General features: G+C 36.7%; 1 protein-coding gene across 1 annotated transcript in view; it reads left to right on the top strand.

The window, feature by feature from the left end:
* The window catches only part of TUT7 (terminal uridylyl transferase 7), a 42,334-nt gene extending 30,006 nt beyond the window's left edge, over positions 1–12,328 (top strand). The window contains exons 18-29 of the mRNA XM_063295204.1: positions 163–266; positions 772–861; positions 942–1,055; positions 1,173–1,250; positions 1,634–1,811; positions 3,265–3,312; positions 3,410–3,501; positions 4,231–4,346; positions 7,008–7,333; positions 8,720–8,793; positions 8,976–9,039; positions 11,349–12,328. Of these exons, the coding sequence (XP_063151274.1) occupies positions 163–266; positions 772–861; positions 942–1,055; positions 1,173–1,250; positions 1,634–1,811; positions 3,265–3,312; positions 3,410–3,501; positions 4,231–4,346; positions 7,008–7,333; positions 8,720–8,793; positions 8,976–9,039; positions 11,349–11,416 (1,352 nt within the window). The 3' untranslated portion in view covers positions 11,417–12,328. The remainder of the gene's footprint in view (positions 1–162; positions 267–771; positions 862–941; positions 1,056–1,172; positions 1,251–1,633; positions 1,812–3,264; positions 3,313–3,409; positions 3,502–4,230; positions 4,347–7,007; positions 7,334–8,719; positions 8,794–8,975; positions 9,040–11,348) is intronic.
* The last annotated feature ends 1,688 nt before the right edge of the window (positions 12,329–14,016 follow it).

The raw sequence follows: 14,016 nt of genomic DNA, 5'->3' as shown, positions 1-14,016 counted from the left end.
ACATTGGACCAAAATAAGGTCTGTTGAATTAACTGAGGCTTACTCTTAAATAAGGGTTGTATATTGTTGTAGCTTAAGCATTGTTTATTTAGTATGCTGGATTGTAATTGTAGTATTGTCACTGTTTACTTGAAGTAAGTAAGTATTTTTGTACTTGCATAGGTTTAAGAAATATCTTGCCCATAACAACTGCTAAAGTGCCAATTGTCAAGTTTTTTCATGTCCGAAGCGGCCTTGAAGTAGATATCAGTCTGTATAACACATTGGTAAGAGCATTTACCAACTTGAAATGTAAATATTTATTCAGATAGTCATTGGGAAGTTTTTATAAATAGGATTAGTTCATGGCTCCAAGGAAAAATAATTGTTTAAATTTTTACTTGAGTGCCTCATCATCATACTGACCAAAAACAAAACAACGAACAGTCATATGGGCAGTTAACTAAAATTGAGAAGTCAGAAGGTAAATATGTCATCCTCACCTTCACGATATTTTGTTTCAGAACAGGCTGTGAAAATGGCTTAATATAAAAATACGTCAGCTCCAAAGAACCATATGGTTTTTTCAAATGACTAATTTTAATGGCATACTTTAAAAATAAGACTTTGCTTATCTGAAAATGAAAGAGGTAGACAAAATTCTAGCTTGCATAAGTCTAAAACATGATAAACCTCTGAACAGCTTTCCATGCCTGAATCTCTTATTTTACTTTTCCCAATCCTCCTCTGAAAGAAAGGGAGACTTATATTTAGTCTTTTTGTTTTTTACAGGCTCTGCATAACACAAGACTCTTGTCTTGTTATGCCACAATTGATCCCAGAGTAAAGTATCTTTGTTACACAATGAAAGTATTTACAAAGGTAAGGCAGTGTTCTAGGTCTTATGGAGCAAAATTCAACACCGACCAAGTTTTGAAGCTATTTTTTCTCTCTCACTCCAGATGTGTGACATTGGTGATGCATCCAGAGGCAGCTTATCTTCCTATGCATATACTCTAATGGTGCTCTATTTTCTTCAGCAGAGAAGTCCACCTGTCATTCCAGTTCTTCAAGAGGTACAGTACATAATTGTTGCACGTACATTTCCATGCCCCCTTAAAAGAATTCAGAGGCTACCAATTTCAAAAAAGAATTCAGAGGCTAACCTAACCATTTAATGCTTCTTTCTTTAGATCTATAAAGAGCCAAAGAAACCTGAAATTCTAGTTGATGGCTGGAATGTCTATTTCTTTGACAGAGTAAATGAACTGGTGAGAATCTGACTGATTCAAGGGGAAAGGTTGTATGTATTCTTAAATTTAACATTCCTAAGATTTCCTTGAATAAAAATAAGAATAGCTCAGCCTTTATTAACTAAACCCAGTGATCTGCTTCTGTACTACTAAAGGGAAGGAGTTAATAAACACCTTATTTCAGCTTAGTAGATAATGTCATGCTCAATGAAACCAGCCACATTCCTTAGGTTTTTATGGGGGAAGTATTTAACTGTCATCCTAGAATAATCAAAGAACAGAAGGATATGTTTGTTTTGAGCACAGGTTAAAAATGTGCATAATAGTTAAATTACATTTCCCTTTTAAAATTTAACAAACCTGAAAAAAATGAGCAAAAAAGTTTTGTTTTTCCCTTTCAGTCAGAGGTTTGGTCAGATTTTGGTAAAAATAAAGAATCCATTGGTGAATTATGGCTAGGACTTCTACGTTTTTATACTGAAGAATTTGATTTTAAAGAGCATGTTATCTGCATCCGAAGAAGAAATTTGCTTACAACATTCAAGAAGCAGTGGACTTCAAAATACATAGTTATTGAAGGTATGACTCTAAATTATGAGCACTTTATTGACAATTTAACATACAGATTTTTGCAAAGGATTTTATTGGATGACTAGCTGCTAAGTGTATAACAGTGTCTGGGCCTGGAATGGATGATATCACTGTTACACACTGAATGAGGATACCCACTTAGCATTCATTTATCTGCATGGTACTTCTTTTGATGCCCTTTAGCAAGGCCACCGCTGACTGTCTACAAATGAACTGCCAGATCCACTGTTGTTGCTGTGCATGTTACATTAAACAAAGGTTACAGGACATAAAAGAGAGGAAATTGTCTCCATCAAAAATAAGATGGGTATACAGCACATATTGGAGTTGTTGTATAGTATAGTTTTATAGTCCATATAAAGTCCATCCTCCAGGAAATAAAGCCAGACTGCTCACTTGAGGGAATGATATTAAAGGCAAAACTGAAATACTTTGGCCACATAATGAGAAGACAGGACACCCTGGAGAAGATGCTGATGCTAGGGAGAGTGGAGGCAAAAGGAAGAGGGGCCGACCAAGGGCAAGGTGGATGGATGATATTCTAGAGGTGACGGACTCGTCCCTGGGGGAGCTGGGGGTGTTGACGACCGACAGGAAGCTCTGGCGTGGGCTGGTCCATGAAGTCACGAAGAGTCGGAAGCGACTAAACGAATAAACGAATAAACAATAGTTTTATAGGGTACTTTCTCTGGATTCTAAACTTACTTTATGGTTTCTTTATGGTTATTCTTTCTGTGTCTCATAATGTACCTACTGTTATGCAGAACTCTTGAAATTATTTAGTTTCTTTGAATCTTTCAGATGAACTTCCAGGGACCTGATACCCTGCTATCCTTTTTTATAGCTTTATCTGCACAGCACTCTTCTTTCCATCCATCCTAATCTATACTGGGTTTCTGAGAACAGATCCTGAAAAACATTTGACTGCTTTCGCCTTCTCCTTGCGCTGGAAATTTCTCTTTACTCCCTGGTTATGTTGAGTTCTAGTTCTAATGATGTTCAGTCTGTTAAAAAGTTTGACTGAATTTTATAATGTTCAGGACTTAGCTCATGTAAAGTTTTTACATTTATATCATCTAGAATTTACATAGCACTCTTCTTTTCATTTTTAGGGCTCAGTGAACCCATCATACTAAGCCATACTGTTTGGTTTGGTTTAATTTTGGCTTCACACAGCATATGAAACCAACACTGTGGCTTATCAGCCATTGTTTATAACTCTTGTGTGAACCAGCTCATTATAGTTTGCTTAATAAATCAGTATTTAACACAGTATGTGAGCTCAGCCTGTAGGTGTAAAAGAGATAGAAAGTTGTTCTAGAATAGCCATTCAACATTAGAAATGTAGCCAATGTTCTTACTGGTTTCATTACACTTCAGTTGATAAAGCTTGTTTGATGTTTTTCTATGCATTTTGCTAACATCTAATACTTTTTTGCAGATCCTTTTGATCTGAATCATAATCTTGGAGCTGGATTATCAAGAAAAAGTAAGACCTTTTGTCTGAGTTATCTTGAATGTAGTTGCATCTAAGTAAATATTGACTCTTTTCAATTAGTTAATTATTTTTGTTTTAATTATTTTAGTGACAAATTTTATAATGAAGGCTTTTATAAATGGCAGGAGAGTATTTGGCACTCCAATAAGAGGATTTCCAAAAGAATATCCTTCAAAAATGGTGAGTGTGTTAGGAAATTCATGACCTAGATGCCTTTCAAGTATTTTTTAATGGTGCTTTATCTCGGATGATTTGTATACTTTTTATCGATGGAAAAAAATAAATACATATTTTAAATTAATGGATGTTTACTTAAAAGTGTCAGCATTATCATATAGTTTATAAATGAAATTAACTGAAGAGATCTATGATAACATTTCTGATAATGGAATTGCAATCTATATACAAGTTATTCTTAAGGCAGTCTTGGAAATAACATACTTTTGCAAAGTTGTTGAAAGCTCTTACTCATCAGAATCATTTGTCTGAATACTTCCATGTCATAGAAAGTGGATCTATAACCAAATATTCCGGTTTTACCTCATTCAGTGCACTTTGCCCTGCAACATTTAATCAGATGTTAGCTATTTCAACATGAAAATAATTGGAGTAACAGAAAACCAGGGGTTTTTTAGCTGAATTCATCTGTAAGGTCTTCTCTTCAAAATATCTACAGATAAGCATAAACAGTTTCTGTGATTGCATTAAAAAAGGAAAGCTCTGTATATGGACTGGATGTGAAGTTCTAATTTTGTAGGTTTTTAGATGTTTCTCTAGAGTCCTTACTGAAATAAACAAATTAAATACTAGCAGAGTCATACTCAAGAAGTAGGTTTTACTTATTGTGCTTTAGGGGCAATCATAGTGTCTTTGGGACTTAAAAGCTCACTCTTTGTAATGCTTTGTTAGGAATATTTTTTTGACCCAGAAGTGCTTACAGAAGGAGAATTGGCCCCAAATGACAGATGTTGCAGAATTTGTGGTAAAATTGGACATTTCATGAAAGACTGTCCAATGCGGAGAAAGTAAGTATTTTTTCAAGTGTAGACATAATCTAATTATTAGAAAATCAAGAATATTGCTTCTGAACAGTAGTGCTGCATATATAAGATGGATGGTTGTACTCTAAAACATGTATAGTATTCTGAAAGTATGAATCCTCATAATTTGAAAATGCTACTCAATTAATGAAAAGATTGCATCAAATTGACCTAATGGAGCATTAGATTTATTTATTTTTTTATCCATTCAGTCATGTCCGATTCTCCGAGACTGCCTGGACAAGTCCCTGCAGTTTTCTTGGCAAGGTTTTTCAGAAGGGGTTTGCCATTGCCTCCTTCCTAGGGCTGAGAGAAAGTGACTGGCCCAAGGTCACCCAGCCAGCTTTGTGCCTAAGGCAAGACTAGAACTCATGGTCTCCCAGTTTCTAGCCTGGTGCCTTAACCACTATACCAAACTGGCTCTCATATTAGATTTAGTACACAGTTGCTTTCATAAATGCCTTCAGTTTTGACTGAGGAGCTCCCAGCAAAGATGCTTAGGTGATAACTCTTATGGTATTGCCACCGTTTCCTGGTTTATAGCCTGATGCCTCAACCACTACACCAAACTGGTTCTCTTCTGCCACCACCCATAAGTTCATTATTTTTTGCTTGATATTGGAAGTTGGTGTTCATTCATACTTCCTCTTCTTGTATAATAAGGCTTTCATCCTCCATCTTTCCCTGGTATCATAATAGCTTATTCTGAAAGCCAATTGGATCTTTTATTCTTTTGCCTATATGCTCCATTGGTCATATGTTACTGGCATAACTACTGTCTTTAATTTTCTTTTACATTTGTCACCAGTAATTCTTGATTAGTTCCACAATTTTCATCTGGAACTGTCCTGGGTGACTGGATTGTGCTTCTTCATATTCTGTTTCTTATTACATAGTGTATTTGATTACAACGTGAACATTATACTGCTTTCAACTGGTAATGTTCAGATTTAGAATCTCATTTTTTGTTGCTGGACTAGAAACCAGGAGACTGAGAGTTCTAGTCCCATCTTAGGCATGAAAGCCGGCTGGGTGACCTTGGGCCAGTCACTCTTTCTCAGCCCAACTCACCTCACAGGGTTGTTGAGGGAAAAATAGGAGGAAGGAATATTTGGTATGTTCGTCACCTTGAGTTATTTATAAAAGTAATAAAGGTGGGATAAAAATAAAATTAAATAAATAAATAAACTATCTCTAGCATTATTGTATTATCCAATCCAAATCTTCCCCTGATTCCAATTTCCTCAATTTCTTTGATTTTTGCATTCCTGTACCCTATTAGTAGTTATTTATTATTTCTTGATGTTACATTTAGTATCTTTTGCAATTTGCTGTAGAATTTATCAGTGTCATCCACCATTGCCTCTGTAGTAGATGCATCTACTTCAATAACCTTGATGTTCAATTTGGTCTAGTGGTTAAGGCAACGGGCTAGAAACCAGGAGTCTGTGAGTTCTAGTCCTGCCTTAGGCATGAAAGCCGGCTGGGTGACCTTGGACCAGTCGCTCTCTCTCAGCCCAGCTCACCTCACCTCACAGGGTGGTTGTTGTGGTGAAAAGAGGAGGAGGAAGGAGTATTAGGTATGTTCGCTGCCTTGAGTTATTTAGAAAAAAAATAAAGCCGGGATAAAAATAAAATAAACATAAAGAAAATAATTCTGATAGATAAGATCCTGTTACTTATTGGATTAAAGCTAAGCACATACTTAACCAGTGTCCTTTGTTATTATCATTGCCAGTCCATTTTTTTTGTATGGACTTATGCCCTGTATAGTTAATAGTTTGTCTGAATGAAAGTGGCACATTGAGGTCCATCTAAGTTCACTTATTCCTGAGACATCCAATTTGATACACTTAATTTCTGCTTTTACAATTTTAAGTTTTTCTTGGTTCACGCCTCTCACATTCCATGTCCTGATTATCTGTGCTTTTAAGTAAAGAACATTTCTTTCAAGACAGACATCATCACTGACCAGACTTCCTTGTTGCTTTGGTCTAGCCTTTGTCATCATCTCTAGATGTATTTGTGACAGTTTGATATTCTTTCCCAGTGACTAGAAAAATGGCTTCTGATCTAGGGAGTGGGGATGTCTTACAATCTGGCACTCAGATCTGTTTAAATGTCTCAGCCATATCCATACACTTTTTTTTTTGGCAAGAATACAAGGTGGTTTGCCATTGTTTTTTTCTAGGTTTGACTTGGAGTTAGTTTTTCTAGATGGGTTGGCTTCCCTCATGTGTGCAGAGCCCATCTGCCCTCACCACTCTTACAAATCACTCTTAAGGTCCTCTCCATGTTTTTGACCTTACCAGCAATAGTTACTGTACCTGGAACTTTCACTCACGCCAGTGTCACTCTCAGAGTCATTGCAGCTATTACTCCCTTCCAATACATGAATATTAATTCACAGGAGAATAAATTCATTTGCACATTTGAGAATACAAGCCACGCAGAAATAATACATTAAAAACTTAAAAGATGGGACGTGCAACTGCAAAAAGACTGCTAAAATATACTTTATTGTTAGTTCCAAGATGCGCAGTAGGAGAAAGGAATTCATCATATTTTAAAGTGATTTTGCTTTAGTATTCTTCTCAGGCTTAAGTTTTCATAAAATAAAATTTATTGCAATTAATACTGTTATAGACTCCGAAGACGGCATGATAGTGAAGATCCTAAAAACCAAAGATACACAGAAAATAAAGAAAAAAGAAGTAAAGATGAAAAAGAGACCCCAGTTAAAACTGCAGAAAGAGAAGTGTTGTTAAAGGATGGAAAGCTGCAAATATGTACACCTAACAAAAATAAATCAGGAAGAGGAACAATGGAAATAGGAAAAGATAAATCTCCCAAGCAAATGGGAGAGAAATGGAAGCGGCAAGAAGATAGAGAATTAAGAGAAAAACGTTGTTTCATTTGTGGAAGGGAAGGACACATAAAAAAAGAATGCCCACAGCACAAAGGAGCTGCAGGTATGAAATCTAGGTCCAACCCAAAGCTGCTAATGGATGCGTTACTCAAGTATTTTCAGGGTTAAATTGAAGACTTCACTTTTGATCTTATCCTTCTAAAGCTATGATCTGGATCTAGAGCAGTGCAGAGATTAGTACTCAGCATGGGAGTTGGGGCTGAGAGCTGCAGGCAAAAGGAGAAGTCAGTGAAAATGCCTTCCTTCATCAGCTGGAAGGGGTACCTAGTCAGCAGATTAAGCGCCCTTGCTGTGCATAAGTTACTTTAAAGGCAGTGTTTCTCAGCCTTGGCCACTTGAAGATGTGTGGACTTCAATTCCCAGAATTCCTCAGCTAGTGATGCTAGCTGGGGTATTCTGGGAATTGAAGTCCACACATCTTCAAGTGGCCAAGGTTGAGATATACTGCCTTTAAGGAATGGAAATAATGGAATTCATTTCCATTTATGAAACAGGAGCTCTGGATATAACCCTTGACACTGAAACACTTTCAGTAGAAAAAATAAATGCTTTTAAAAGTGTTTTCATATCACATAAGTACAGTTTAAGTATAACATAAGGGACCATTTGGGGAGAGGGGATGGCTGTTATACACAAATATCTGCTAAATTTCATTTTATGTTATTTGCATAATGATATCAGTGTAACTACATTGTTAATGCAAATATCAAAAATAGACAGAAATTATGGAAATTGTGTCATTTGCTTGCTTGGGATGGCAGTAAGATATGTTTAAGTGAATCATGCAGACTACTTTGTATATAGCAGAGTCCATTATTTCAGGGGTGTTGTCTCTGTGCAAATTTTGACTGTTGGTCCAACGTCTGGTAAAAGGGGGTATGCTAAATCAAGATTTTACTGTCCTTCCCTCGTAACTTTTTAATCTTTCCTGTTTGCTATTTGAAAAATTTACCCTTGCAAAAAAAAAGGGGGTGCTTATACTCTGAATTGAGGAGGGAGCTGTGAAAGGGAGGGAAATTTTCAGATTAAGAACTCCATCCCCTGCTCCCCTTTACTTCAAATTGTAACTTTAGCAACTCATTCATGTAAAAAAATACAAGGTAGACTTCTTTTGAAGGTAGCCTTCCAAACATTGCAGCTTAAATCTCACAAAAGTGGGTCTCAGATCACACTAAGCAATATTATGATTTGTTTGGTTTTGGCTTGGCATATTGCATGAATGCAGTCATGATGGATTATAAGCAATAGTTCATGACAAGGCAGTGCTTAAACTCAGCCAGTTGTGATGTATCCAACAAACCATGGTTTAACAATGAATCAGGTCTTGGGAGCTGATTAATTTGACTAAGGTCAAAAGTATTTGGAAGATTGATGCAGAAATGCAACCTTTTTCTTTTTAACAATTAAACTATAATTTTAACTTTCTTAGGTGTTCTGATGTTCGAAAATCCATGTGGGTCCCCTTCATCCAGTGCTGTTAAACACTCTGGTCGATTAAATCAGGTAAATGGTGTACTTGATTTTAAAAAAAATAAGATTAGCTTTTATCTTAATGTATGATAAAATTCATGGTAGGTAATTTCAAATAGAATACTTGTTAAGACATTTCAGTGTTATACTGCTGCTATCACATACATTAGCTACCTTCAACTGTTCATTTATGCTTTTTCTTACCTATGTTTAAGGGACTACTTCCACAGGAAGAAAAAAAGAAACAGAAAGGGAAATTACTTTTGAGTCCCCAGTCAGGTTTGTGAACTAAGCTTCTTTTAATGCAAATCTTACTGCCTAAGAAATTATATAGATGTAGTTATTACAATAGATGAAAAAGTAACCCAGACTTTCTCTCACAATGATTTATGTAAGCTCCTTGCCCTTGGTAAATGGCTAAGAATTTGTGGTGGTGGTTTTCAACAGCATCCCACAGCATAGTTCTTTTGGTGGGGAGGCTGTTCCAGCTTTCAGAAGCTTTGGGGAGCAATGTGGGGGCTACAGGAATGAGGAAGGAACAAGCGTATCCATTTCTGCCTTCTACCTTCCATGAATGGCTTTTAGGATCTAAACCAATAGTCTGAGCAGAAGTGTATATTGTGCAGTCAATATGCATATGTTGTCATTGGCATCCCTTTATATTGATGAAAAGAGGCAGTACTTTTCAAGATACACTTGTCATCAGCTGATCTGCATTAAAAGCAATAAATTGTTGCTTACCTTAGTGCAGAGGTGGGCTATATATGAATGTATACATGGGACTCAAACTCCCATCAGTTCCAGCCACCATAACTATGGGTAAGGGATGATGAGAATTGCAGCCCAGTATCTCAAGGACCACACATTGCCTACACCACATTTATCAATATGTGGATACTACCTGATTATGCATCTTTGTCCATGGCTGTCCAAGGAAAGCTGTTGAGGTTTTTTCCCCCAGTGTCTGGAGGCTGTGAGGGTCTGGATGGCGAAGAACAGGTTGCAGCTCAACTCTACCAGGACTGAGTGGTTATGGATTTTAGATCCCCCAGAGCCAGGAATTGGAGGATTTCCACCTTTGGTTCTACATGGGTGGCACTACTTTGTTCAGACTTGGTGTGCAATCTGGTTATTCTCCTGGACTCATAGCCGCTGCTCAAAGAGCAGGTGGTAGCTGTGGCAAGGGGGGGCCTTTGCACAACTGCATCTTGTATACCAGTTGTGCCCATTCCCCAACTGGGAGGCCCTGCTCATGGTCACTCATGCCTTAGTCACCTCTCAATTGGACTACTGCAATGCACGGTACGTGGGGCTGCCCTTGAAGAACGTCTGGATCATCAGTTGGTCGAGGATGCAGCAGTGTGGGTAATTATGGTTGCATCTTGTAATGCTCATGTGATACTGCTACTCTGCAAGCTGATGTAGGCTTCAGGAGGCTTCCAGATACGATTCAAGGTGCTGGTTATCACCTTTAAAGACCTACATGGCATACTGTAGTTATCTGAGTGACTGCCTTCTCCCAAGAACATCTGCCTGCCACACATACAAGGAGGGCATGCTCCAGGTTCCTTCTTTTAAATCTTGTTATCTTATGGGACCTAGGAAGCATGCCTTTTCTATGGTTGCCCCTGTTCTCTGGAATGATCCCGCTGCCCACACCCAATATCTGACAGGCCCCAACTTTGTTTGCCTTCAGGAAAGCTGTTTAAGACATGGCTTTTTCCCAGAGCATTAAGAGGCCAGTTGAGTGGAGTCCCCTTTTGGTTGTTCTGTATGATACTTGGTTGCCATTTTTATATTTTATATTTATATATTGTATATGTTTTAATGTTATGTGAGCATTTTGTTTTGTGTTGCTTTATTGCATTTTGTTGTTGTACACTGTCCAGAGTCATACTGTTTGAATTGGACAGCCTTATAAATCTAGTTAATAAATTTAATAAATACATTTAGTGAAAACCCTTTCCACATCCTACAATAAGGGACATAAGTCTCCCAAGTACAAAATGTCCTGCCCCATAAAAGAGCTGCGTCTCTGGGTTGAATGTCCCATGCCAAGAAAAAGAAGTGTAGCAATAGATAAGGATTCAGTATTGTACTGAAATGTGTAGAGGGAAAATTGGATGCCCTGCCTTGCACAACTGAATGCCTTTCACTAAAGCAAAGTCACCATTGCATATAATCCAGATTGAGTGGGTGGATGAGTTGTTGATTGGTTTAAACACAATTTTAAAAGGGCACTTTTTAGTTGGGTATTTTTAACAAAATGAATTCACTACAACAGTTATCCCTCAGTAAGTAAATGTATATTGAGATTGTACCAAAGATCTTGCACAGAAAAAAGATTGTATCTTAAAGTGGAACACTTCCTTACTTCTGCAAGAAAAGTGAGATGACAAAAGAGCTATTATGAATAGCATAGAATGAGCTTGGTGATTCAAAAAAGGATATTTACTTAAGTTTTACCAGTGTTCCATTTCTCCTCAGTTACGAGGGACTGATTTACCATTGGGAAAAAAGAATAATATTAAAATGATGTTGATAACTTGTTTATATCTTCATTTTGGTCTTTTTCTCTCCATATATAGGCAGCCTTTCCAGTAAATATATGACTCAGGGAAAAGCTTCACAGAAGAGACCCCAACAAGACTCTTAAGAAACTGAAGCAATCTTTTCAGTTGCAATACAAACCATCTGTTTCCTTCAGAAAAGTTTATTTTCTTTTATAGGCTTTGGGTTCACAAAACAGCAGCAAAAACTGTCTTCAACATAAATTTAGAGAAAACACCTTTTATTTTAATTAAATTGCTAAAGTTACAAAGGCGATGAATTTTAATGTTTGTTCATACCATGAATCCTTGCTCTGAATAGGTTTGAGCATTTTAATAGAAAACCATGTTTGTATTTACTAGGTAAAACATGTAGATCAGGGAACTCCTTCACCCAAATCACTTCTAAGACTTTCTACATTCAATGTGAATGTTTGAGTGCACTTAAATGATGTGCAAGCCAAATATAATGTCTCCTTCAAAATATTATTTTTGAAGGGTAAAAAGGGTATTTATTAATGATGAACATTGATTCCTTGTGTAAAAGTGTTTGGAATATTTCTGGACTGCTACTGCCATATTTGCAAATATTTTAAACTGTGGACAACTAAAACATGGACATTAAGTAAACTTTTATGTAAAAATCTTTGTGGGAAGCAGTGCCAATGAGTGAATTTCTCCCTTCTATTTTATTATGATTGCTATGCTGCTGTCCCTTCTGTACAGAGAGAGTGAAAAGCCAGTTAGTTATGTTTGCTGCTGCTATGATTATTTCCCATTGTCCACAATTCAAAAAATATTCCTCTGAGGAAGCAAAGGCAGTTAAAACAAAGGAATGCATTTCTGCTTTATTGAAAACTAAAGATGAGTGTGCTAGGCAAGGATTTACTTTTATATCATCAAGGTTTAATGTCAGAATTTTCTGCAGATGATACAGTACAGCCTTTCCAGGAGAAAATATACAGCAAAAACTTAAGACACTGTTATTTATGACCTTGGAAATAAAACAGTCAAAAGAATACTTTAAATTTCTACATTCTTTTTTGTGTTGCATGATTATGTCATTTTAAGTACAGAATTTTACCTTATATGTGCATGAAGAATCTTCATCTCTTTTTCATTCAAAAGATCACTTAAGACAGCTAACAAGTGAAATTTAAGAAAACATTGGAAGACATATTTTAAAATATACCACATAAAATAATCAACATATTAAAGTTGCCATAGACAGGTGACCGGCTTTGTTGAAAATCTCTGTTCTAATAAGAACTCTTGAAAGAAAAGTAGCTTCTGTCCTTTAAAAAAAAATCCATGTAATTACACTTTACATAGACAAACTAATTTGCTATACCAAAATTTGAAATAAAACATATTGTCAGGTGTATGTTGAAGACTAAAATGCATACGAAAGCAGACAGAACATAAACATAAGTTATTTCTATTCATTTTCAAATGATCACTTCAGTGAAATAATGTCTTCAGTAAATGCTTTTTCCTCAAGGACTTTTACTAAAAGAAAATATCATTGGATAAGCCAAAGGCAAAATTGGATTTCACTTACCAGGGGAGGTAAAGTCATCCCAGGATATCTACAGCATTTTATTGAAAAACTATAGCAACAAAATATCATTAGGGACCTGATTACAATGATTGCATAATCAAAGGCAAGAGACTGGAAAGTATGTGGTGTTTTCCCCATCATCTTAAAAGTAAGTTACCCCAGGTCCAACAGGACGCTACAAAGAATTCTACACATTGAAGAACCTCTTTAGAAACACTAGCATTGCACAGTCAGGTATCCCATCACCAAATGGTATCTAGCAGTTTAAGGAACACCAGCAAATGAACTTCTCAGGTTTGGATCAGTTTACAATTGACTAGACAGAAGAGGAAGAGACATCTGTTTATGAAGTCGAGGCTCTAACAAGATTTGAATGGAAATACATGTTGTCTCCTCCAAATAAGACAATACTCCAGTTGGTTAAGGACAATGTCCAGAGAGGCTGTGAAACATGAGGAAACTCAGACTAGTTCTTGGAGGAAGACCAGAGACAAGGAGCCAGTGTTCGAGATAAACCAATACTGTATGCCTGAAAATATAGACGTGTGTTATCTTGTATGCTGGAAACCACCTTGAACTAAACAAAATGATTTCCATTATAACAGTGCAGGTGTGAGCTTTTAAAGGAAACCTGGGGTCTGCCTTCCAACCTCCTTCCAAGTTGCAAAAGGGACACTTTCCTACCATTTAACTGTGGTTACAAACCAGTTGGTAATGTTGAAGATTCCAGGTAGAGGGAGTCAGCCATCCAATCCCATCTGTTGCAAGTTTCCTGAAATCTTGGATCATCCCCTCTCGTGGAGAGTTAGAAGAGATCTCCCCAGCACAAACAGTTGGCCTTCCAATCTGTCTCAGAACTATAGCAGGACTTTGATGGTACATTTGTATACAATGACTCAATTGCTGTCCCTAAGGAATACAGATCCCTTTCCTTCATGGCCTGTAAGGTATACTCAGGAAGTTTCCCCTTAGAAAGCTATGGGATTTTGTAACTGATGATTATTCTTCTTGGGACTCTAAGAAACAGAAAGATAAATAGAACAAGAATGGGAAATTTTGAAGAATTGTTTGTTAAATCTTAATGTTATATGTTAATGGAAGGTGTGGTGAATATAAAATGGTTGCTTCAAGCCAAGGTGTAATTAC

This window comes from Candoia aspera, chromosome 2 (genome assembly GCF_035149785.1).
Source record: "Candoia aspera isolate rCanAsp1 chromosome 2, rCanAsp1.hap2, whole genome shotgun sequence".
Lineage (NCBI taxonomy): Eukaryota > Metazoa > Chordata > Lepidosauria > Squamata > Boidae > Candoia > Candoia aspera.
Note: the sequence above shows the minus strand (reverse complement) of the source record. Positions and strands in the feature narration are given on the sequence as shown.